Genomic DNA, 25,768 nt, shown 5'->3' with positions numbered 1-25,768 from the left:
TGCTCAGGATGGGTCTCACATGTCTGTGGGACACAGATTGGGTGTCCTCACTTCTCAGTTGCAACCAGCTTCCCACCAGCTTCCTCCACCTTTAAGAGCAACCATCATATTCAACCAGTGCCTATTGCTCAGGGGGAACCAGAGGGAAATGCTGAAGAAAATAGAGGGAGGCAGCGATCCTATGCAGGGGACGAGGGGGTGAAATAAAGGCCCAGCACTGATGCAGGATGAAGCCGCATCTTGTACAGACAAAGTGGTGCTTGCTACAGCCATGCAAAGAGCCTGAGCCCCAGTGAGGAGGTGTTTGCGCATGAGCTGAGCCCTGCATTGTGGGAAGCACTTCAAATACAAGCAAAATCACTAGTTTTGGCAGCCAAACACACTCCAGATCTGGTGCAAACATATGCAGCAGGAGCAGGAGATAAACCTCTGCGTCGTGCCTTGTTCCACTGGGGAAGGATGCGGAAAAAGCTCTTTGCAAGGCATCCAAAAGCCAAGTGCTGCCTCCCCACCGAGACCAGAAAAGTATTGTGAGATATGGCCTGGCAACTGGAAATAGGAGCAAAATTTTGCCACAGAGGCTCTAGTGGGTCACACTGGCTCTTTTTGGCAGCAGGGGCTGGGCTCCAAGATGAACAGGCTAAATATTGGAGGGAGAAAGAGAAGTCCCCGCACCAGGGCCATGCAAGGAAGGAGATGTGGAATGTGACAGGGTGCTTGGAGCAGGGAGATTCAGGTCTTTGCTGAAGCAGGGAAAACCCCAACAAGCAAAGTCACCGTCAGCCAGCTGAAGTGATTCAGGTTCAGGTTGCTTTTGTCAGTGAAATGAAAACCCAAATGGCAAAACAACAGAAAAAAACCTCTTCTGGTTTTCCAGAAAACCAGGAAAACCTGGAAAAGGTTTCACGGACCTATTGGTTTCTTTGTAAATATTAAGCATGCACAAGCCTTGATATGAATAAAACCCATTACATTAAAAATGTTGAGAGCCATTTTTCCGATTTGCATGATCATTTTTGGGGCTGAATTTCACCAAATTCAACATGAATTCACAAATTGGGTGTAACACACTCCCTGGCTCATCAAGCAGTCCCTGCCCACCAGCTGCCCCAGCACGGGCCCCGGCATAGGATGCCAAATGTCCCTCTTACCTGCCGATGGGCATCCACAAGCTGCTCCTCTAAGGTTGCCACTCGCTCTAACGCTGCTCGCAAGCGCTCTCGGACCTGCAGTTGTGCAAGATAACGGGAAAGGCTGTTACTTATCCGTAGCGAAGGTGTCCGGGAGCTAGGCAAACTCCCAGCCCTTCTTATCCGGCTGACTGCCAGGCTCGGGTGGATCACATCCAGGGCACAGGCTCAGCAACCTGAGGGCAGGGATGCTCCATCCCATCACCTGGAGAGGAATAGCCTGGGAAAAAGCGACTCTTGGGGGAGACTCAAGGCTGGGGTACCTTGAAGATGTCTTTTAACAGAGCAGGGAGATGCTCAAGGCAAATGAGTGAGGAGGAGCAGCTGTGGGTCCTAATGCAAAGACCCCATCAGGGTCTCAAATGCCAGCACTCACTTCCTCCAGGCAAGTGAGCCAGGGAAGCAAGATCCCTGTCCCCAACAACTTCCCTGCAGCTCAAACCCTGCAGCATCCGCTCAGCAGCCCCACTGGCTTGGCTCTGTGGCCGCAGCTCAGGTCTGAGCCATTGTATTTCAGCAGAATCAGCTGTATGGCCGTGGGGAGGGGGCTGCAGAGGGGACGCCCCAGAGCTGGGGACACTTGGAAGTTGAGCGCACTGAGCTCTGCTCAATCTGATGTCCCCGTGCACGTGCAAAGGCAGCCATGGCGCAGAGACTGCCACACTGAGCCTAATGGCAAACCCTTCTGGAGGACTGATGGATAAAATTATGGTGCTGCAGCTTTTGGCTACCCAAAAACTTGCTGCTGAGGGACCACGTGTCACCACCCGGTTTAACAACAAAAATTGGCATCCAGAGGGAGAGACAAGGCCAGGCCACCCGGGGGGGAAGGAGGGAGGTTGGGTCAGAAAACCTTGATGGTTGGTTCTGAGCGAAGGATGCTCATGGAGCGAGCCGGGAGGGAGAAGTCCCAGCAGCCCATCTCACCTTTTCGTCTAGTGCCTTGTGATGCTCAAACAGCGACTTAAGTGCTTTGAGCACCTCGACCTCACTGGAGACCCCGGACGGCGACTGGGCCTGGCGCTTGACCACGGTCATCCTCAGGGACCGCTCATGCCTCGACACCAGGCACTCCAGGTGCTCTAGCAAGAGCTGCAAGAGAGTGAGCGTGAGGCTCTTACCACCCTCAACATGTGGATACTGACCCAGCAGCTCGCGGTACCCAGTGCTTCTGGGAGCCGAGACCTGAACAAGAGGGTTTTACGCTTACCCGGGTGTTATTGCGCTCGGCTTTCAGCTCTGAGATCTCCTCTTCCCTCTCCAGGAGCTGCTCCCGGCAGGCACTGAGCTCCCGCGTCAGCGTTGCAAACTCCTGTGGAAATCACGGTGTGAAGGAGAAGCACAACCAGGCTGGGAGGTGATTTATTCCTGGCCTCCCCAAGGGCTTTAAGTGAGGAATGCAGCACCTTGGTGTTTATCCATTTGGTTTGATTAATAATGACACAAGAAACTGCTCTGCAGCTCCAGAGGTGCTCGACGGCATTTGAAGCATCCCAGCCAAGGCCACCAGCATGCTCCCATCCTTGCTGTCCCCTTGACACAACCCAGCAGTGCACCAGCCTTGGAGCGTCCCAGCAGGCTAAAACACACCGCAAAGCCACGGCCAGCCAGGACGGGTCCCCTGGCCCCGTGCCGACCTCTGCCCACGGCCTCAGGGTCTGGCTTTACCCAAAATTTCGTTGCAAGGGAAACGATAAAAACACCCTGGGTCTGCATGTTGGGCTGAGATGTTCAGACCACAGCCAGAGAAAGGCAGATTCTTGCCTGGTTTCATCCTTGGTGCCCCAAACCACTTGGCCAGCTCTCCAAGTGGTCTTGTCTCCCTTTGTGCCTTTTTACTCCCCGATTTCTGCAACCTCCAGGGTGTAATCGAGGAAGGGATGAGGCTGACCTGGAAGGGTCGCGTGCACGTCTCCCGTGGATGAAAGCAGCAGGGTTTTGAGCAGAGCACCATTGTGTGGCTGTGCTGAAGAAGCCCTGATAGCTCCTTCCAGCCCTGAGTCCCAGCCAAGAGAGACAGGTCATAGTGGAAGATGTATCCCCCACTTGCTATCAGTCTTGCAGATGCCAGCAGTCCTTGCTCTGGCCACCGGTCCCTCCTGGGAGGTCACAGCCAGCAAGGAAGAGCTGGGCACAGAGCAGTGCCAAAGTAGAGCCTAACTCCCCCAGCACAGATTTTGGGACACGATGGGTTCCTTAGGAATAGAGCAATTGCACTTGTGACTATGCTGGAGGGGAAAGAAAACCTGCTATGAACTTTCCACAGTGCAGGAGGGTTAATTTTCTCTTTAAAAATGAAAATCAAGTGTCCGGGTTAGCCCAGGAGCATCCTCCCACTGCTCCCAGGGCTCCATTGCTGGTTTAGTCACCAGTTCATGCCAGGGCTAAGCAACACTTTACAGCTAGAGCTTTTTGGGGTGTAAAATGCAAATGGGCACCACTGAAACGCTTCATAAATTTACATTGGTTTCACACCGTTGCTGAGAAGAACTAAAAAAGAAAAGGGTTTCAGAAGGAGCCGAGATTTGTTTGAGCATTAACAAACCAAATTTCGACAAGGGGCTGAGAGCAGTTTTACAGCATGAAATTCTCTTTCACTCTAATTTTCATGTTAAAAAACCCCAAATCTTAAAACTGAAGCAAAACATTCAGGCTTAAGTTGAATTAAACACTGATCAACTCAAAGTAAAACCTCCTGCAACAGCTGGCATCTCACCAAGAAATGAAGAGCTTTTTAATCTGTTTGTCCCAATCAAATTTTCCTCTCCTTCTCTCCCCATGCTCCACACAGCTTGCACTGATGTCTGGTCTCTGTCTGAAACCCTCTTGGACAGCACAAGAGCACGGCTGTGCTGGATGGGGTTGTTTTTACCTCTAATTGCTGATTCCTGAACACTGGACCCTGAATGGAGGCACCTTTCCCCAAAAGTCACAATTTTTGGGGTCGTTTGCAAGGCAGGGTTGTCTGAAACCCCAGCACCTGTCCTCTCCCAGGACGCAGCACCTCCGCGGGCCAGGCAGCAGATTTCCCATCATTTCACCCTTGCAGGGATTCCTTGGGCAAGGGTTTAGCTTTGCCATGGGAAGAGGTTGACCTGGCCTAGGCCCTCGAAGAGACCCTGGCCTCCCCCTCCCCAATTCCTGCTCTCACAGCGCTTTTCAGCCTGGGGTTGATACGACGGTGGTGGTGTCAGAGTGACACTGAGACCCCATGGTGGGACAGGACCTGAGCATGCCACGTGCCCCAATGGGGAGTAAGGGAAAGAGCAGTCGCAGCAGCCTAAGTCACCACCTCCATAAAGAGCCGCCTTTCTGCCCATCACCATCCCTCGGGGCTGCTGCCCCTTGACATCTTCACCCCAGGATCTGAGCTCCCAGGCTCCTTTCCAGCCCCGCTCCTGCCCCATCGCTTCCCCCGAGACTCCTCCAGCCCAATCTCCATCCATCATCCCCCAAAACGATCTCAGCAAGCCAAGTCTCTGCTGACAGCACCAGCCTTGCCCAGTGACCATCCCACGCCTGCTCTCAGGCCATCCGGCAGCTCCGAAAAGTGCAGCAAAGCCTGCCACAGAGCCGGCTCCTGGGGAGGTCGCTGGACCTGACCACGGCTTTCCCGGAGCCGGGCTCTCCCCAGCCCCTGGGGATTAAGGCTGGGCAGAGGCCAGCGGCACACGCGTGTGTGCGCGTCTTCGTGTTATGCAAGAGCTGTGTGCAAGAGCGAGCACCTTGCGAGTGTCCATGCAGAATACGTTGGGGCTTGGAAAGCGGGCGAGGGGAAAGCATGCAAGAGCTGCAGCAAGAACAGTTAGTGGTGCTGAGATTAGGTGCCCATATATTGATGGCTGATTCGGATTTAGGGATACGTCACTCCCCAAGTCCCTCGATACGCCCGGATAGAGACAGGGAGGCTTGCAGAGCTCAGTAAAAGCATCCTTCCAGCTGTGAAGTCCCCAGGGCCTGTCATTCAGCAGCCTGAGCTGCAACACGGACCCCAAGGCTCCCAAATCTGCTGAGGGCTAAAACACTCCTTCTGCCCCATGGCCAGCGGGGGAGGCTGGGGTTGCATCGGTGCACAGATGCTCTCCTTGCTGATGCCCTTTGGAAATCTGCAGGTGGGTGGGGTAGGAAGCCCAGCGGGGTTAAAGATACTCGATGCATTGCAAATGCAGGGTGCAATGAGGCAGCAAACGATGCTGCCTGCAGCGTGGGGGCACAGGACAAGGCTTTGGAGGCAGCAAGGAAAGAGGGATGCCGTGGCAGGAGCAGTGATTGCCAGTGCTCACCCTTCATCGCCTGCCTGCATGGCCCTCCGGAGCTGGAGGAACTGTACAGATTGCACCAGCAATCAGGTTTTCATCCCGAAAGGCAAGAAGATTAAAAGAGTGAAAATCTGGAGAGAGACACGCAGCCCCCTCATCCAACCCAGTGCAATCAGTGCGTGAGCAGGTCAAGGCACGGCAACAGCTCCAGACATGGGCGCATCCCGGGCTGGCGGGGGCAGAGCATGAAGATCCTGCCCCGATCCCATCCCATCAGGGTGGCTGGGGCACCTGGCTCTCTCCTAGGCCTCCTCCCTGCTGGTTATTTGCTCCTGGCATCAGTGGAGCTGCTTCAAACACTGCTGTTGGCTCGGCAGGGTTTGCCCGTGCCCTGCATGTGGGTCTGCTCCCAAATTTAGAACTATGGGGAGCCCAAGAGCAGCCACAGGGCGCAGAGGTGGATTCCTGCTTGTCACTGTGCAGTGACTATTCCTGGGTTAAACTGTGTCTTGCATGGCCCGGACAAGGCAACAGGACTCGAAGGGGCGACGGGTACGTGGGTTTGTATTACCCGACCCGTGCCAGGAACGGTTGGCCAGATCCCTCGTTCTGCACCACAACCAGGCTGCCAGGCCTGGAGCATCCCACGCTGAAAAAAGAGAATAACTGTCTTTCCTTGGGGAAATCCTGGGAAAAGGAGACTTCACCACTGCAACTAGCAGCAGCGCTAAGACGTGACAGCAGGATGCAGTAAGGGTTAGCTGAATACGCAGAGCTAGGCGCACTTGCAAGTGTCATTTTGATGTCCTCAGAGTCTAAAAAGGAATATGTCACTCCATCACCTGCCCGTAGCTAGCTCCGCTAGCCCCAGCTGTGCCAGATGCCTGATCTGGCACAGCGACCTTGCTCCCATGCCAGGGGCACCACGTGAACTTGGGGACCGTGAAGACAAGCCATCCGTGACTCCCATCTATGGACAGTCTCTTGGCACCCAGGCTGGGGCTGAAGGGGACTGGGCCACATCGTCAACTGCAGCTTTTACCCTGATCCTCAGGCACAAAGTTGCCCTGAGCCTCGGTGAAGTGGCAGTAAATAGGACCTGCATGATTTTCTTCTCCCCTTGTCTTGGCTAGGAGTACTCCAGGAGACGCAGAGGTGCCCGCTGCCTGCACTCGGCTCAGATAAGCTCTCAAACTAAGCAGGGACACCTATAAACGGATTAGAAAGTGAAGCAGAGGTGCCTGATCTTCAATCAAGTGAATGATGATTAGACACAGTGCTGGGAAGCCCTGAGAGTCCTCAGCAGCCATGCGGGAAGCCCAGAAACCTGAGAGATGGCTAAGTTGGATTAAAATCAAACCATCCAAAGCCAGGTGAGTGCGACTGGCCGGGCTCAGCCCCGAGCCCTGCAGAAGCAGGGATTCGGGTGAATGGATGCTATTTTCCCAGCGGGGAGAAGCACTCAGAGCACTGCGGAAGATATTGAAACAATGCATGATGGCTCAGGGCTGGTCATCGTTTGGTTGATGCTGGTCATGTCCCGGGTTTGGGGTCACCCACCTCAGCTGCACGTGCCGCCAGATGGGCACTGGTGGCAGGGGAAGGGAAGGATGCGCAGGATGGCCCTGCTGTCGCTGACAGCAGGAAAGGGATGGGAAAGAGCTGGAGGGAGGCCAGAAAACAGCTATACGGAGACGGCTGGGAAACCAAGGAGACATTTATGAAGCTCAGTCCCTTTGTACGGGCAGGAGACAGCTCAAAGACAACACAAAGAAAAAGAAGCATAACCCTTCTCCTGGGAGTTCCCAAACCAGGCTCCCAGAGATATGCAGGACTTCAAGAGCTATGGCCTACCCAAGCCCACCCAGATGCGGAAACATCCTTTGGGAAAAGGCTGAGAGGCAAAATTCCTCAGCTGCAAGCTGTCTTTTGCCTCTTGCAGCACAAACAAGGATGCGGCAGGATCTCACCAAAGCGAGCAAAATCCCCCTTCTCATGATAGGAGCATGGTGACCGCTCCAGCGCACCCGAGCCCCAGGAATAAATTGGCTCCAGCTGTGTGATTAATGGCATTTTAAGGCCCCTAATTGGAATGATTGCTCCTGACAGGCTGGGTTTACAAACGCACGGTGATGTGGGAAGTCAGCGCTGCTTACTTGGTGAGCGAGGGACGGAGCCCCATCCACCCGTGCGGGTGGCAGGCTGGGAGGAGGCAGACCCATCCCCGCAGTTTCTCCTTGCTGTCCCAGGAGCAGAGCAGCAGAATTACGAAAAAGCCCTAAGTCACTGTCTGGGGGATAAACACAACCCCTGGCAACGTGTGGCATGGGATTACGAAGATTAAATCCCGCCAGGCAAACCCAAGGCTTCAACCATCACCCACCGTCAACGCTGGGCAGCACGTCCTGGCCCTTCCAGCCACGGTGCCGTGACTCTGTGGGGACCATCCGTGGGGAAGGGGTGTCCCCTGCTCTTGGCACCCGGTCACAACTCCTATGTTTCTGCCCAGCATTGCTCAGAGAGGAATGTGCATACGGCCCAGCAAGCAGGAATCCAGATCTCAGCACCCTCATCCCATAGAACAGCCAGCCCTGGGGTTCAGAGCTGAGCCACTGGATCCCTCCTCCCCCAAAATCCTGAGATGCTTAAAAGACTCCTCCTATTTCTCCCCCATTTGCAGTTTGTATTTTCACATTGCTCTTCGCAAGCGCGTACTCTAGGTATGTTTGTGAGTTAAATGGGAGGAATTGGGGGGATCACTTGACGTCAGGACACAAGGATGCCAGGGATGGAGGTGGGCTCACAGGCACCTCCAGGGACCTTGGGAATCTTAGCAGGTCTGCCCATCCCAAAAGCCCAGCTCTCCGCTCCCCGGCAGCCCTGAGAGGCAGCGAGACCACAGCTGCATGGAAGATTTGCAGCAGGTTTCCAAGGATGTCGGTACCAGCAGCCTCTGTGAAATCTGGGAGTCTGTTCTCCCTCTCATGCTGCTGGGGACAGGGAGTCCTGTTGAGCCCCCAGTCACTGGGGGGCAAGGAGAATTACTGTCCCATATGGGACCCTGCACTGGGAACACATCTGGACACACCTGGAGCCCTGCACCTTGCATCCCTGGGTCACAGTTACAACCAGAAAAGCAGGGAGGGGAGCTGAGCTGAGCAGCCAGGCAGGAGGGAGCTGGCAACCATGCCCAGGGCCCTGGAGGGCTTCTGAGAGCACCTGTACCCCAGCCAGGCCTTGGTCCTCAGCACCAGCGCTCAGCGCACATCCCCCGAGCAGCAGGGAGGGGAGAGGGATTGGAGCCGAGAGCTTTCAGCCCGATTAAGTCGCATTCTGCGCTCCCACATGAATAAATAAATCATGTAAGAAGCATTAAGGCAGCTTAGTCTCCCCGGGAAATCTCGCTGCAGTTCTGCCTTTTCGGGGCTGAGGGATGCCCCCACAGGTAACGGGGCGGGGGGGCAGCTCAACCTGCACCTAGCCCCACATGGGCATAGGGGGCCAGGACCTGCAGGATGGAGCATCCCTGGAGCATCCCTGCCTGCCCTGTCCGTGGGTCTGCCCTGGACACGTCCCCTGTCTGCTCCAGCTGGGAGAAAAACCTGCTTTCACCAACCAAGGGGCAATCTGGCATTGCAGTTTGGGACCCAGTATGCCAGTGCTGGAGAAGGGCAGGTCCTGGAGCATCACCAGCCTTTGGGATATGCCCAGCCAGTGCTCTGGATCTCATGCAGAGGCAGCAGCATCTGGCTGCCCCAGTCCCCTAAAAGGATGCAGACTGCCACGTCCCCCGGCCACCAACCTCCCCACGCACATCCTCTGCACAGCTGGGGCTCGGGCTCTTTAGGGATACCAGGGAAGGGCTGTCAGCCTTGTGGGTGATAACTGAGGGGTCTGAATGCCCAACCAGCCCCAAAAGCAGGGTTTCTTCAAGCAATCCAGCAGTCCCAGATTGTCCTTTCCCAATGGAGTCTGACTCGTTGCAATAAACACCAGGGCAAAGGTTTCAGGAAGGGATATTGGCTCACAGGGAGGTAGAAGGAGGAGGAACAGGATGGGACAGGCACCTGGAAAGCCCCTGACCTACGTCTACGCGCTGCAACCCAGAGGAGACACCGGCCGCATCCTGCTTACCTGGTACATGCACATGCTGGGCTTAGTCCCATTGGGCAGGTGAGCGCCTTTGGCTTTGCTCCCTGCATTCATGCCGAGGCCTCATCTCCGGCGAAGGCTGGGGCTAAGGGCGCTGGTGGCCGCCGTGCCCGGGTGCAGAGCCGTGGTGGGGACAGCCTGCCCGCCGGTGCCAGGGAGGAAACGGGGCTCGTTGGGAAAGGCTGGGCAGCAGGAGACAGCGGGAGCGCAGGGAAATTCCCCATCTGCCACCTGCACTAATCACATCCCTCGCCGCGGCGCAGGGGAGCTGGAGGGACCGGCAGCCCTGGCCGGGAGCAGGGCACCCAGCGAGCTTGTCGGTGCAGCGTGTGGATGCGGAGTCCCTTTGTGGTGACCCAGTTTGCTCTGTTCTGTCTGCACATTGCCCATGCCGAGGCATGGACAACCCCTTATTGCAGCTGGAGCGGAGACTAAATCCGCACGGTCCCTTAATCCGCGGCGGCTGTGGCAGGGCGGGCGGCGTGTGCTCAGGGTGACCTGGCTTGCTCTCTCTGGCTGTGCGTTAGCAGGGGAGCCTGGAGCAGAGGGGACGCGAGCCACCGGCACGCAGGAGGTGACGGTGGCCATGCTTGCACCCTGGACACCTGGAGAACAGTGCTGTGAGGGCACCAGGGCACTTTGCAGAGCATCTCTGGGGACAGGCAGCAACCCAGCCACGGGGCTCCAGGAGCTCCTGGAGAAGCACCTCTGGGCTTTTTGCTTTTGGCAAGCTGAGGAGAGCCAGGACCAGTCCAGCACCACGCACTGGGACATGGGCTCTCTTCCCCACAGGCTGCTTCCCCCCATCCAGAGCGGTGGAGGGATGCTGAGAGTTGGTTGGCCACCAGCCCAAGCTCTGGCCAGGCTCGTGTCACCTATTTCGGTCCATTGAGCATTTCCCAAGCTGGCTCTCTTGGGTGCCCCACACCGCAGCATGCAGGCAAAGCGACAGGATCCAGGATCTCAGGACTGGCACAGTCACATGGATGTAAGTCTTTCAAGTCTCCTGCTTCCCCTGTCTGCTGGGTTCCTGCCTGGTTCTTCCTGCACCCCACTCAAAACAGAGAGGTGCAAAAGCCCCCCAAATCCTGCTCCCCGCAAGGTCCTGCAGGGAAGGTGGGCAGCTCAGATCTCTCCTGTGCATCCCTGCAATGCTTCCCCGCCTCCCTTCCTGGCCTGAGCATCTCTGCTTGCAGAAGCAGAGCTCAAATCCAGGCCTCTGGAGCACCTGCAGCAGGACCAGTGGAGGAGCCAGGAGGTGAACAGCACAAGACTCTCAAGCAGAGCCAGAAATCCCAGCAGAGCCACGGGCAAGTCCCGATTCCCCTGTGCCCCAGGCTGCTCGCTGAGCCCAGACCTCCAGCAACTCCCTTGTGTGCTGCCGTCTGCTCCGGCTCAGCGAACAGATGGACCCATCACATCGCCCTGATCCCCGCGCTGTGCCCAGCGTGGCAGCGGGGCACCACCAAGGAGGGCTGGTGGCAGAGCTTTCCTCAGCGGGTGAATGCTGCCGGGCCTGGCGTCTCCACGTGCCCACCCTGCCCGGGTCGAGCCAGACAGCCTGCCCGAGCATCCCCTTCCTCCGGCTCAGTCCTGCCAGCCCCTTCAGAGGGTCTGTAGAGCCAAGCCTAGATCCCTTAGTGTATCCAGAGCAATTTCTGGGTGCAAAGAAGCCCCATCCCACTGCAAAAACCTTTCCTATGGCCTTTGGGCCCACAGCTGAAAGGGAGCAGAGCAGAACTCCAGCCCTGATTTGAGGGTGAGGACCTCTTGCTCAAGGAGAAGCAGGCAGAGCAGTGCGCTGAGAACATCCTCCGGGAATGAGGCTCTTGGGAGACCAGATCCAAGCGGGGCAGAGAGAGGAGGCAGTGGCCAGGGCTTGGCAGCATCCAGTGCCCCCTCTCAGGCACAGAAAGTCTACACCTCCCCCCTTGCCCCCTGGGGCAATGGGGCTGCTGGAAAGGAGCCCTCCTGGCAACAGAAGGGACAGAGGGTTTCTTCCCAGCAGCGGGGAAGGAACATGGCTGATGTCCCTGTCCAGAGACTGCAAGCAGGAGGGAAGTGAGGTGGGGATGGGCAACCCATGAAACGGAGGACTGCCCCATGCCTCGAGGAGCCAGCTGGAGGCAACAAGCCAGACACAACACCTGAAAAGCGTCATCCCCTCCCCATGTGCTGTTTAGTACCCGAGGTCTAGTGTGGGCTCTGCGTCTGCCTCCCTGTCCCCCCTGGGGCATCCTTGGGAAGCTCTCACCCCTTCCCCATATGCTAACAGGGGGATTATGGTCCCGTGCTTCCCCACACAGGCTAACAGACCAACAGGGCATGGAGGAGAAGGGGAGATGTCCACCCTGGTTCTGGCTTGGCTTGGGAGAGCTTGTTTTATTCTTGGCATGAGGTGCAACACAACCAGCACCAGCACCACTATAACACCAGCTCAGCCTTCCTAAAAGAATGGGCTAAAACCCACCCCAAGTGGCCAATCCCCCCTCACACACCTCAGCGCGGGCTCCCACTCCTCCTGGGGCCACATCCTTACCTGTGGGAGGGCCGAGTTCAGCTGCCTCTGGAGCTGGTCCCGCTCCCGCAGGGTCTCCTGCAAGCGGCTCTGGGTGACAGACAGCGTCTCGCGGGTCTCTCGCAGCGTGTCCAGCAGCTTGTCCCTCTCATCCAGCATGTTCACCATCAGCTGCTCAAAGTCGGCATCAGCGTCGGGGCCCTGCTGAGGGCCCAGAGGGTCCCCCTCGCTGATGGTGGGCATCACCTCGCACATCATGGTGGGGCGCGACAGGCAGGCAAGGGTCCTGGAGATGCCCACGGGGTGGGCAGCAGGCACCGTGGAGCTGCAGGGCCCCGATCACATTGCGATGGGCTCCCACAGGCCCTGGGGAGCCAGCGCTGGAGAGGGCAGCGGGGAGGTGAAGGTCGGGGGCTTGCCCATCCCTCCTGCTTGGGCACCCATCAAGGCCTAAGTGGAAGCCTGCATCATTCCCATGGGGATGGAGAGATGTCCTTCCCACCGAAGATGCTCTTGTAGAATGAAATCCCTCCACTCGGCTGTTCGTCACTGCCGGGGCTGTTGCAGCCCCTCGTGCTGCTGCTCTGATGCCTTTTGGAGGGGCTGGAGCATCGACGAGCCACCGGGACGTTGTTCAGAGGAGAATGAAGTGGCCCTTGGGGACACGTCCCAACAGGGAGCCCAAGCTGACAGCAGCACAGGGAGCATCTAGAGGACATTTGGGCTGCGCAGGCATGCTGAAGAAGAGTCAGATGAAGGAGGGCTGTTCTCCTCCAAGGCTGAGTGAGATGGTCACTTCTGGTATGGGCACGTGTCTCTGTTTGGCATCACAGCTCTTCAAATGCAAGGTGGTGACCTACAGGAGAGGGGACAGAGATAAGATCCCTCCTGCTGCCCCCAAGACCCCCAGGGCACCTCCGAGCACCCTTCATACCCCATCCAACCTGGGGTGGCTGCAAACAGCGGGCTCAGCCCCCACAGGAGTGGGCAATGTCACCCGTCCCCAAGGGAGTGATGTGAGCGGGGTGCCCACTACCACCTGCCACACGCTGGCCACTGCCACACCGAGCTGCAGGGACCAGCACCCCCAGGAATGATGACAGACACATCGGCGCCTTTGCAAAAAGACCTGCAGCAGCCTTTGGCATTCGCGTATCCCAGGTCAAGATCCCATTGCCCTCCTCCGAGCACCTGGCTGCTGATGGAGCCTGCAGCCCATGCCATGCCCCCCACATGCCTCCCAGCTGCAGATACTCCCCATTAGCCTAAAATCAGGATCAAACCCATGAATTTGGACCACGCCTGGCATGAAGTCAAAGCAACAAAAGAACTGAATGATCAGTTAATGTTCACCCTCCCTCCCTCACAGCCCCAATGGGGACAGACGTGGCGAGACGGGACACTCAGCATTAAATCACACAGTTACAGAGCATCCTCTGATCATCATATCTCTTCCTGGGGGTTGGAGCCGGCAGCATCTCCGAATTACTGCCCAAGCACATGCGCCATCCCTCAGCCAGTGCTAGGGATGAGAGGCTGGAGGGCAGAGGCAGAACCACCAATTTGGGCAGCAGCCTGGATTTATGCTGGATTAAAGAGTGGTGGTCCTGGGGCAGTTGGCCCTGAGGGTGCTGCTGGTACAAGCAGCCTCACATCCACTTCCACAGCCAAAAGCCACTGGGGAGAGAGGCTGGGACATCTCCCAGCTTGCAGCCTGCAAGCAGAGATGTGGAGACTTAAAATAACGGGAGGAGGGGGGATGTCGGGAAGCGCCTGGAGCTGCCGCTGCAGGCGAGGAGCCAGACAGGGATTTCTGCTGATGCAGCCTCTCTGGGAACACGTCTGCCCAGTGCAGCCAGACGAGGTGCTCCAGCAGCACGGCTCAGTGTGCTGCTGTCACGCCAGCCACCCCAGGGACCCCAGCCGCCCCAGGGACCTGCCAACCCCTCACTGCCATCTTTGCAAGGTCTCATCAGCAAGGCAGCATCATGCTGGGAGATTAAACCAGGGGCAGGACTTGAACCAACTAGCAAAACCCAGTGCAGTGAGCTTGGTGTGAGGGCAGCTTGGCTAGCACCAGCTATGGGACAGTTGCCCTTAATTTAGCAATTTTTTAAATCTTTGCAATAGATAAAATGCCAGAAACTAGGTCTGAAGCTCCTTGTACCACCCTCTTTCCAAACCAAGATACACACGTGGGAAAAAAGGACCTGCATGCAGTAACGGGCCACGCCAGCCTTTTCTGGACCTTTGAGGTGGAATAAATGCCTGTGCTTTCTGCCTATATATCAAACAGATAAATTGCACAGTGGGGCATTTCTCCCTGTTCAAAGACAGCGTACATAAGGAGACAGCATGTGCACTCGGACGTGTTGACGCATGCTGCTGCTGCCGAGGCCAGGGCAACCATAGCTGAGTGCAAAGTTCTTGGGATGACATTGTCTCATCAGCTGATGGGAAGTTTGACACAAAAAAAATCCTCTAAAAATAGAGAAGCCCTGGCAATAGCACTAGCCCCTCCACATTCATCCAATGCACTGCGGGTTAGGCTGAAAGCCAGCTCTCATGGGCTGGGGATGTGCGACAGGGCACTGTGTTGCACAGGTGGTTTTCCCACGTCCTTCCCTTTTACGTATTTAAGTCATTCCTCCAGTGGGATAAAAGCTGTTGCGGCCACGTAATGCTGTCCTGAGTCTCTGAGGCTTGTTCATGCTCCTCGCTGGCCATTAGGACACAGGTGCCTGGGATAACTGTGCTGAGAGTGTTCTGTCCCCGCAGCATCCTTGCAAAAAGGAAGCTGGAGGAGGAATGGGCTCATGCAATGGTCCGCTCCAGCCCCCAGCTCTCCCCGCACTGAGTTGGACATGAGTTCCTTCCCATAATCGAGCAGGTAGAAGGTTCTCCAATCCTCTGTCCTCTAACTGGCAGCCCCAGCAGTACCCGCACGTGAGCGTGGTCACACTGCCAGCCCTCCTGGAGGCAGATGCCCCATGCGCTTGGGAGACTCTGGGCAGAAGAAGAGCAGAAATCAGGCTTACCCCATGGCTAAGCCCTATTGATTTGGGTGCAAAACCCAAACCAGACTGCTTTTATGCCCCACCTAGCTGCTGCGCCTCTGGTTCTGCAGCTGAGCACGGAGAAACATGCTTACACTGCGGAGAGCCAGACAGCCCCCGAATGCGATGTTATGCAAATGGCAAAATCAGCCACGTGGCCATGTCCCCCACGCTGCCAGCGGGAAAGTGAATAAATTAGTGGGTGAATTAAGAAACACTGATCACGGACTGGAGGGAACAGCCTCATGGGTGAATATTCACAGGTGCTCAGGGAGAGGAAACACTGCAGGGAATGACTGAGCCGTAAATCTGACGGGAGCAATGTCAGGAGGGAAATTTATCCCAGCTGCAAAAGCAAAACTGGCTTTGCGTGCCAGCAGCCCATGGGGTGAGCAGCACCAGGACGCCGAGGGTACCACCAAGAGACTCTGCAGACTGGGCCACGGTGGCTCCCCGCAGAGGTAACCCAAGGGGCTGGACCCACACAATGCAGGAGAACACACGGATTTACCCCACAGCTCCATTCCCATGCATTGTCCAAGGGCTAATTTTCTTCCCATTTCCTCCATGGCCTAACACGTGTGTGGGCAGTTGCAGGTGATATGGGTGAGCCCACATGCAATTTTGCGTCACTGCAACCTGCTCCTGCATACAGTTACGTCCTATTACCTTCACCGTGCATCTGTGCTCTGCCCTCTCGAGCATGGCTCAGCAAAGGTGTGACAGAGCATAAAACTATCCTCCCAGGACAGGCAACACTTGTCTCCTAAGGGTCCAAAGCTCCTTCATACCCAGGTTTGGGGGAATGTCTTCATCGGAAAGGGCAGTCACGAATCACATTCTCCCCTTGCACACTGGGCCACCAGTCACTGGTGCTGTGGAGGATGTGTGCCATGGCATCAGCCTCCTGGACAGATGCTACGAATCACTGCAGCTGGAGAAGCACTACAAACAGGGATGCGACTTCTTACTGCCACAAAGCACTGCCAAAGCCCTTTCGTCCTGGCCTGAGGCCCCCAGGCACATGGTAACCAGCCAGCCCTGGGCTTTCAGGCTCTCTGTGTGCACTGTTGACACTCTGATGCTCATCCCCGGCTGGGACCTGTGCACAGTGCCAAGGCAGAGAGGGGCTGGCAAGAGAAAGCCCTGTTATAACCTGGCTGCACCTCAAGCCTCCCTCTGCCTGCATGACCCCACAGGCAAATCCAGGCTGATGCTCTGCCGCACTCAAAATGCACCCTGTGCAGTGGAGGCACCAGCTACATCCATAACCGCTACAGATGGACACGGACACTCATTCAGCCCAGTACGATTTGGACAGTACAGCCTAATGGGAAGCACTGCTGTCTGGGATCAAGGCAGCTGCAGAGGTGGCATTTGTGGTGCCAAGGGAGGACGCCAGGGCCACAACAGGTTTGATACCCGCTATCTTGGAGCCTTTTGGAGATGGAAGTGTTCAGCAAGCAGCAGGCAAGAGTGAGGGCACACAGATGTGCACATATGTGAGGGCACGCGCACGTGCAGGGATGTGCATGTGCACAGCAGCAAGCGTGCACACAAGAAGCTCAAGCCTAGCATCAGCTTCCAGCTCCCTCGTGATGACTTTGACCAGGACAGAAGCAAGCATCCCCCCCACTTCCGTACCACCCCAAACCTTTGGACTGTGTCCATTCTCCCAAAGTAATAGAAAATCACCCATTTTCACACACCTTTTCTCCTGTGAGTTCAGGGAAAAAGACACACACCTCACATGGTGAAGCTGGGTATTTCTAGGTGGGCTTGGATGCCCAACTGGCCACTTTTAAGCATCTTGGGGATGATGAGTGTGGTCGACCACCCAAACCCAAACGCATCGCAAACTTTGCCCATGACTTCAGCAGCAGCAGGGGCAGACCTAAAGCAGCCCAAAGGTGCTGGATGTCGAAGGGATCTGAGCTTACTTGCAACAAGCAACAAAATGGTGCCTGTGAATCTCAATCTTTATAACTGTATCTGGTAAAACTATGTAAATGCTAATGTCTGGGTTAGAGGGCCTTAACTGATGGGATAATCATTGGCTGGAGGAGTGAGGATGCGAGGAGACAGCTGGTGAGCAGAGAAAACAGACACTGCACAGCTCTAGCCCTTTGCTGGGTATTTTTAGTCCTGCGGGGCTGCCAGGCACAGACTTGCTGGAAGCAGGTTTGTCGCCAATGAAAACGTGCTTCCTTTATAACCCTCCCAAAATGTTGCTTTTGCCACCATTTGGGACAGCAAAATAACGTGGCCATGCACTGCTCGCTTGGAGAAGCTAGTCTGCAATGACAGTGCCCAGATACAGAGCAGCTGATGGAAAATGGTTTTTTTTCCCCCAGGCTGATATTTGCTTGGCGCGACTCTGTAGAGAGCCAAGCCACCAGCAGGATGCTTGTCCCACGGCGTAGGACACGGCACCCATCCAGGACCCTCCCTGGCAGCCACACAGGTGACCCAGAGAGCACCCCAATTTGCCTGACACCCCTTTTACATCAGGATGAGAAGCACTCCCAGCATCTATCCATGGACAAAACCACCCGTGCATGGAGGCAGAGAGAGATTCCTGGGTTTTCTCTGAACAGCTTCCCTCTCATCTCAGCCCTGACAAGAGAAAAAAATCCTCCGTGGCTCTGTCAGCAAGATCATCACCCCAGCAGGCAGCTGGCAAAGACGGTTTAATGCGCACCTCGGAGGCAGCAAGCTCACAGAGATTGATCATCCCATAAAAACGTCAGTTTGATCTTTTCCGCTCTCAGAAAATCCTCATCAGCCGCCCAACCTGGCCTCAAAAGAGCAGCACTGCTGGGGTGGGAGAGCCCAGTGCGGACATGCTCCGCGACCTCGTCCATAACCGTGCTGGCACCCGAGGTTTGCAGCGCACCAGCACGAGAAGTCTCTCCCCACCGCTCAGGTGGCCACATTGCCCGGCTGAGCTGCGGCACAGCAAGTGATCGAGGACATGGTCCTGACCATCCTGCACTGACCCCTTCCCGACCAGGCCTGGGAGGAAGAAGGACAGTGATCCCCTTTTGCTGTAGGATTTTCCTTGCAGGACTCCATCCATCTCTGCCTTGTGATGTTAAGCGTCATTACATGGACAGGGTGCAAAGGGGTCGTATCCTGATGTTTCTGGCAAGCACATCTCCACCAACATTCCCACAGATGCAGTCACAACCTGGCTAGAGTACATCCTGCCCTCGCTGAAGCTGGATGCCATTTCGGAGAGGCCAGGACACGCTGAGCCACTGATCTCCCCAGCCGGCCCTTGGGAAGGTCTGTCCCGACCCATTGAGTCATGGGGATGGTTTGTAGCTGGCAGAGGGGGAACATCTCCATCAACATCTCTGCTATGGAGTTTACCTTCCAGTTTACCCTTCGTTGGAGATGTGGTAGGTAGAGGCTGAGAAAACGCAGATCGTTCCTAGGCATGAGAGAAAGGATGCTTTTACGGGGCACCGAGCAGAAGTGAGGTGCAGCTGAGGCAACACAGTAAGTCCTGGAGGCCTGGATGGATGATACCCCAGTTGATTTGAAGAATGCTAATCACTACACAGCCCCATCAAACGGGACTGGGAAGGTTCTACCCCTTACCTTTCCCTGCTGCTCTCCTACCTCACACATGCCAAACCCCAGAGGATGGCTCACCCAAAAGAGGGGTCTATAAAAACATCCACATTCCTGCCCCTTGCAGCACTTTAAGGACATGTCCACTCGCAGACACTGGTGGTTCCCACTGCTTGCAGCTCCCTTGTTGCCCGTCCCCATCATGGCAGAACCATCGGCTGAGCTTGCCTTCAAGGTGCCTCTCCAGTGGGACACCAGCACCATCGTGGCCATGCCAGGTCTGAGCTGCGCTCTGCTCCCACTGCCCAGGAAATCGGGGGGCTGGAGACCAATGAAGGGGTTGTGGTTGGGCAGAAATCGTAATTTTAAGTACAGAGTCTGGAAATGGAAATCTTCACCCATGGCAAGTCTTGGAGGCTGGAGTCTCTGCTGCATGCTTGTGCAGGCCATGGATTTAAAGTCCAGAGGCTTTTCTGCCGTGGGATCGCAGGAGAGCCGTTGGTTGTGCCACGCTGATGGCAGATGTCCAGCTAGGGGTTGTCGGTGTTGAAGACAGCCAGCTGAGCTGTGCATGTGCCTCTCCTGCCCCACAGAACTTAATGGTCCCTCTCCATCATCCCTTTCCTCCCTCCGTTCCTGTGCTTGTGCACAGCCCTCTTTCCATATGCTTTACAGGTTACATCAGCATTACGTGAGAGTTTTACAAGTCTGGACCTGAGCAGCCCTTGCCTGTGAGCTCAAACACCTCGGCTTCTCCATCCCAGTGGATCCACAAGCAAAAATACGCATTGCAATAAAAGAAGCAAACAGCAGGTCCAGCCCCATGCCAGCATCTCTCCCCAGGTCCTTTGCTTTGCTCCCTTGCCTCAGAGGCCTCACTGGCATGCACCACGGCCTCAGGGGACCTCCAGTCCCCCAAGAAGGACAAGGAAGATCCAATATACCATGAGACCCATATGGTGATGGTGAATCCATGCTCCTTAATGCAGCCCTGCTGACAGCAGGGTACCAAGCAGATGGTACCCGTCCGATGCCAGGGACAGCCTGTGGCCAGGACACCCAGGGACAATAAGGGAAATGGGGCATTCTGGCTAGAAATAAGGTGCCAATTTTTGGTAGCAAAGATAATTACGGATTGGATCCACTTCCCAAAGAGTGAGATGGATTTGCAGGGAAAGAGACGCTGACATGAAGAAGGGCTGCTGAGATCTGAGCTACGCATGCATCTGAGCCCTGAGAAAAATTACAGCTGTGCTCACCCCCCTGCTCAGGTCTCGGTGCCCATCTTCACCCATCTGGGCCTCAGCACTCACATCACGGCAGGCAGTGCTGGCCCCAGAGCCAGAGGCTGGGGAAGCCGGGTGCATTGCCCAGAGCAAACCTCGCCTCCCCACTGCACGGGCTCACTCGAACGCCGGGCTCCCTGAGAGCCCTGACGTCCAGGAGCAAGCCCTGATCCGAGGCTCGATGCCCGTGCATCCTGCAGGCTACCAGATCAGCCCCAATTGGAAAATCAGAGGTGAGAGTGAAGGCTTTTTGCCCTGTTCATGTGCCACATGTGCAAATCACCCAGGGTCCCTGCACCTGCAGCAATGTATTCTTTGTTCCCCAGGGGACAAAGCTCGACCTGCCCCTTGCTGGAGATGTGACACTGCAAGGATGTGGGCAGTATCTCCAGGCTTCAGACCCTGTCTCAAGGGTGGCACGAAGCAGCGAGTGTCCTTAAAGTGTGGGGACAGAAGACAGCAAAGGATCCTGCAAGCAATAAGAAGACAGATATTCCTAATATCTTACCTTAACAGTTACACTTCTGCTGTGAAGGTTTGCTCCAAAACCAAAAAGAGTTTCCCATCCTCAGCCTTTCCTTGCCCTAAGCCGCTTACTAAAGCAAAGGAGAAACAGGGAGGAAAAGTGTCCAGATCTGGCTGTTTCTTTGCAGGGAGAAGTAAGCGTTGGTATTCTACCGATATTTATAGTTCCCCGTGGGAGAGGAGGCATTACACACAACTTCCAGTGGGTATTTTCAGAAAGCCACCTGCTCCTCGCCACTGTGCAGAAATGCAATTGTTCCGCAACAAAAAGCTTATCAGACGATCAGCCGAAACCGCTATCGGGTCCTCTGGTGCAGACAAGGGCGCACAGTGCAGACGACGGTGAATACTCCTAGGAGGGCTTTGGCACTGCAGCCAAAGCGTAACCCGCTGGAGAGTGTTATATCGGTCACGTTATGGTTCCTGACTCAGTTTCCCTGTTTCAGAATGCAAAATGGGTTAAGTGGCCTAAATTGACTCCAGAGAAAGATGCAATCTCTGTTTGTTGCTAGCAGGAATTGGGTAAGGGGAGGGAAGGCTGGGATGAAGACATGCCAACACGCAAACCTCCTGCCTCTGCACTTTGGGGTAAGAAGACAGATGGGAAAAAGAATTGGAAGGGCTCCAAACCAGAGAGTCCCACTGACAAATGGGATCCCAAAGCCTGGCCAAGAGACACAGCAAGCCCAGACTCACCTTTAAATTTGATCTCTGGGCCTGCAACAGCCAAAAATCTGACTTGTGGGAGAGACAATGACCTGTCTGAAGTTACCACTAAATCCAGCAGGATCCCAGTATGGCCAAGAGTTCATACGGGAGCCCAGCAAGCGTGTTGGTGAAGCAAGGGAATATAGTCACAATAATATGCCTACGAGCTGGATTTCACCCTGTTGCAGAGCTGGTCTAGCAGTCTGCAGGCTGAAGCGGTTACTCAGGACCACTAGAAACACTAGGAAACCCCCCCCACCCCCAAACCCTACAACCAGCATCCGACACGCAGTTATCTGCACCAATAACATTTTGTGGCAGGTTTCCGCAGAAACCTGGCAGCATCGCTCAACTGATGGGACTGCCAGCAACGCTGGAGAAATAATGATTTCTGTAGAGGGCAAGCGGTCATGAAACCACAAAAGAGTTTGTGCTGCGAGCTGTCCTCCCTGCAAGGGAGGGGAATGGGCACCGAACGCAAATCCCTCTTCCGCGATGCGGTCCGCAGTCAAATCCACCTACTGAGACGAGGACAGGGCACTAACAGGAAAAGCCACAGGCTGCAATGCTGGTTACAACCATTTCCTTTTTAAATAAGCCAGTCCACTTGCCATCCCTGACTCCCTGCATGCACGCGGCTGTTTTATGCTTTTTTTCTTTAACTTTGCAACTAGAACCTCTGCCCTCTGCTCTGTTAAGACAAAGCTGGCTTCTCCTTTGACTTCTGCTTGACTTGAGGTCAGTTTAAACAAGCAGCAAAAGGAAATGCAATTGAAATGCAATTGCTACGCCTCCTCTAAAAGCAACACGTCAAGGTGAACCAGCCCCTGGAAGTGTCTGAACTGAAGGCGAGCACCAGGATCTCAGCAGTCAAGCTGGTTTCCAGCCCAAGGTGGATGCAGACTTCTCTATGAGGGAAAGAGCCATGGGGAAACAGTCTACAAACATGGGGAGAAAACCCTGTGTTTCTCACAGAGGCGGCATTGTTACAAAGTCCTCTTGCCTTCAGGAAAGTGAGTCTTTGTGCCTCAGCTTCCCCATTAGCATGGTGAAATTTTGAGTTGCTCTCAGCAGTGGGGACAAAAGCACAGAGCCCATGGTGCAATGCCAAGTGCTAGCCGAGACCTGGAGTGATGGCTGGAGATTTTCTGTGATCTTACTTAGCGTTTTGCTGTGGGTACACCTGTCCTGACCCCACAATGCTGTTGACACGGAGTTATTTCATGTGGGAAAACGACACCGTGGAGCCAGGAGCCATCCTCCTTGCTGGCAAACCACCGCCTGCCCTGCTTTAGTCACACACTATGAGCACGGGCATTTGCCAATTTATTCAGCGACAAGGGAAGAGTCACTGGCACAAAGTGGGTCTGCTGATCTCTGCACCATGGATGTGTTTGAGTCCTGAGAAAAGATGTAGTGATGCCTCTTCACCCATTCCCGGATGGTGAACCCTTGTACCCACATCACAGCAGGCAGCTGGGGCTTGCCAGCGATCCTTGCACACTTGGCTCATGGGGACACAGGAGACCACAGACTGTAAGGAAACCCCACGGCAAAGTCCATGCTCCTCGCAATGCAACGGTCACTTGGCTCATCTTCCCGGGATCTGGGGTTTCTGCTGCGCCATCCAGCCCCCTGGCATCTCTTCTGCACCAAGGACCATCACCCTTACCCTGAGAAGAGGCTTTTTGTGCAATGAGCCTCAAAAATAATAGCCATTGCCACCATTTGCCCTGGCCATTTTGCGTTATAAAATTTGACTGCTGCCTCTGCAAACTTCAGAGAGGGAGATCTGCTAAATGAGTTCTCCAGGGCATGGAGCAGCGCTCAGCTTGCTGCCCTGCTCAGGCAGGTTTTAGGCATTTTGCCATTATCCTTCTGCCTTCACCAGACCGCAGATTTTGAGTGGCATCGAGAAAGAGTCCAGCTAGGTAATTTGGAGAGCCAGAGAAGAGGCAAGCCAGGCCTTTTATGTGAAATTTGGGAAGTATTATTGGGCATTCAGAGCTAGCACAGAGCAGAGCGGGGAAGTGCCTACTGCTGCTAGCTCCGGTTAGACTGCCTGCAGACTCGGGAACACGTCCCTGCATCACCCTCCGAGGGTTTCCACCGCCAACACGACCTGAATGTGAAAAGCAAGAAGCGAAGTCCTGCAGCACAGTCCGCAACATGGGGAGGCCTCCAAAGCTCAGCAATGCACCAGCTACCACATTTTGGGCTGCAGCGTAAGGAACGGGACTGCCACAGAGCTGCGTTATTATTATAAACCTCAACCGACGTACACGCGGACAGACAGCAGCAATGAAAACGCTTCGCTGGGCAGGCTGCGCTTGCAGTGGATGAGCCAGAGATGAAGGTGATGGGGAGGGGAAGGGGCAGCTGGCAGAGGGCGAGCGCTTTGCAAGGAGGACGGAGGGACCGCTGTGATGGCGAAGGGCGAGGTGCACTTGCTGCGTGACCTCTGAAGGATTTCACTGCCAAAATGGATGGGGTTCCCTAGCAACAAAACAACCGGCGCGTGAGCAGAGGTAATGGTGAGGAGATCAGCACCATGAGCCCTCCCGACTCCCCAGATCCTCCCATCCCACCTGCCAGCAACCCAAAGGTTATCCCCAGATACATCCGGACATTGCCTTCCTCCATCACGTGGGAGGTTTTAGTCCTTCCTATCCAAGAAGCACACCGAGACCTTGGTCTGGACATCCGATGACCCCGACCAGAGGCAGCTCGGACAGTTCTGGGCACTCAAGAGGTGTAGGGGCTCCCCTTTGTATTCATCCCTTCCACTTTCCCTTCCTCATGCTAAGTGCAGGCTGACATCATTCCCCTCCTAGCTTTTGCTTTAGCAAGTCATTTAATCCCTTTGCTGATGGCAGAGCTAATACTAAACAGCTTACACCCAGCTGCAGAGACTCCTTGGTGGGGAGCGGGGAGACCAACGTGCTACTCGGCTCTGTGCAATGAGGATCGAGCCAGCTCCAGGATCGTAACAGCTCTGCAACATCCGTGGAAGAAAAGGAGACGTACCCCAGGTATTCCCACCCCTCCTGAAACACATCTGCTGACCCAGCTGGGAGGGATAGGATCTCAGAGCTGCCTTTGCTCAGCTCCTGGTAGGGCAAGGCAGGACTGTGGGGTTAAATCCCCGCCTGGCTAAAGCCTGCTCTTCTTCCTGAGCTGCCGCGTGCCGGGGAATAACCACAACCCTCCCCAGCCAAGCCGTGGTGCTCGGTCTTTCGGCCATCTCCCCACGTGGTCTGGAGGGGGTGGATGGAGCTGGCAGAGACAGAGGGCAGGACCAGTCCCAGCACGGAGCGGGCAGGGGAAGAGATGGACATGATCTGCACCACAGCCCCAATCTGCCCCAAACCACGGCCAGAATAACCCTGCACACATCTGACGGTGCCAGCGTGACAGCTAGGCGGGGAAGGACCCGTACGCTGAGTGTCAGCTCCTGGCAGCTCATCCCCGTGGTTTATAGCAAGCGACACAGGCAGAGGCAGCTGCGTGGGGACATCCGAGGACAGCGACATTTAAAAGGCGGCCGGGGGCAAGCGCAGACACTAGAGCGGTGCCCGCATCAAGCGAGTCCGCATCCCCGGCCCACACGCTTCGTTACGCAGAACGAGTCCACAGACGAAGCCCGCCTGGCACGCAGCCGCCGGGCGCTGCAGCAAGGGGCGAAAAGAGCAGCAAACGCAGTCCCCAGCCGGCGGGGCAGTGCCGCGTGAAGGCTTCATCTGCAGCTGTCTCCCTCTGATTTTAAGCCTTGTTTCTTTTCAGGAATGAGGTTTCTGTGATATCTCTGCCCCTGCACATCCCCAGACACCTCGAGGCAGATGACGATGCTCCTCTCTCCCTTTGACAGTGAGATGGAGACCCCTAAGCTGCTGTGCTCCTATAAGCTTTGAGAATCGGGTTGAGAAGGGAAATCTAAATAGTTTGCCTTTGAAAGAACTGCGGGATCAGCTCAACCCTCATTAGCCATCAGAGAATCCACAAGGAGCACCCTAAAAATACCCAGCCACGGAAAAAGCTCCAGCTGGAGCTCACTCCTCCTCAATAGCAAAGCCCAGCTCCCTCCAGGGACCCCAGCTCCCGGCCCGCGCTCTGGGACAGGCTCACTTCACAGGTTGCGGCCGTTTGGCCAGGGCTGTCTTTGCTCTCAAAAAGGCTGGAAATTGCGTATTTTATATGCCTGCTGTTGCAATAAGATCTCCTTTCTGGTACAAGCAAGGAATAACATTAAACCCTTGTCCACTGTAGCAGAACACCAGGACAAACAGGTTCAAGCCCACCCATGGAATAAGTAACGCCAACCTCGAAGTACCCGTAGCCAGGAACTCCTCTCTCCGAAGGCTCCTGGTGGGGAAGGAGATGCTCGAGAGGGAGTTTCCCTTCCCCTCAGAAGGGACCTGTGTGTTTGCATCCTGGCAGCATCCAACAAATGACAGATAAGGGCGTGAGGGAAATCCAGGGAGGAACAAGTACAGAG

The 25,768-nt window shown here is 55.5% G+C and overlaps 1 protein-coding gene across 4 annotated transcripts in view; it reads right to left on the bottom strand.

Annotated features, from left to right (window-relative positions):
• PPFIA4 (PTPRF interacting protein alpha 4) overlaps positions 1-25,768 on the bottom strand; it is a 71,173-nt gene that overhangs the window by 25,201 nt on the left and 20,204 nt on the right. For all 4 annotated transcript variants that reach the window (XM_064498348.1, XM_064498347.1, XM_064498349.1 and 1 more), the window contains exons 2-5: positions 12,141-12,975; positions 2,401-2,502; positions 2,118-2,282; positions 1,152-1,226 (exon numbers count right to left, since the gene is read on the bottom strand). In XM_064498348.1, the coding sequence (XP_064354418.1) occupies positions 1,152-1,226; positions 2,118-2,282; positions 2,401-2,502; positions 12,141-12,377 (579 nt within the window). In that variant the 5' untranslated portion in view covers positions 12,378-12,975. The remainder of the gene's footprint in view (positions 1-1,151; positions 1,227-2,117; positions 2,283-2,400; positions 2,503-12,140; positions 12,976-25,768) is intronic.

The sequence above is a fragment of the Dromaius novaehollandiae genome, chromosome 27, assembly GCF_036370855.1.
Source record: "Dromaius novaehollandiae isolate bDroNov1 chromosome 27, bDroNov1.hap1, whole genome shotgun sequence".
Lineage (NCBI taxonomy): Eukaryota > Metazoa > Chordata > Aves > Casuariiformes > Dromaiidae > Dromaius > Dromaius novaehollandiae.
Note: the sequence above shows the minus strand (reverse complement) of the source record. Positions and strands in the feature narration are given on the sequence as shown.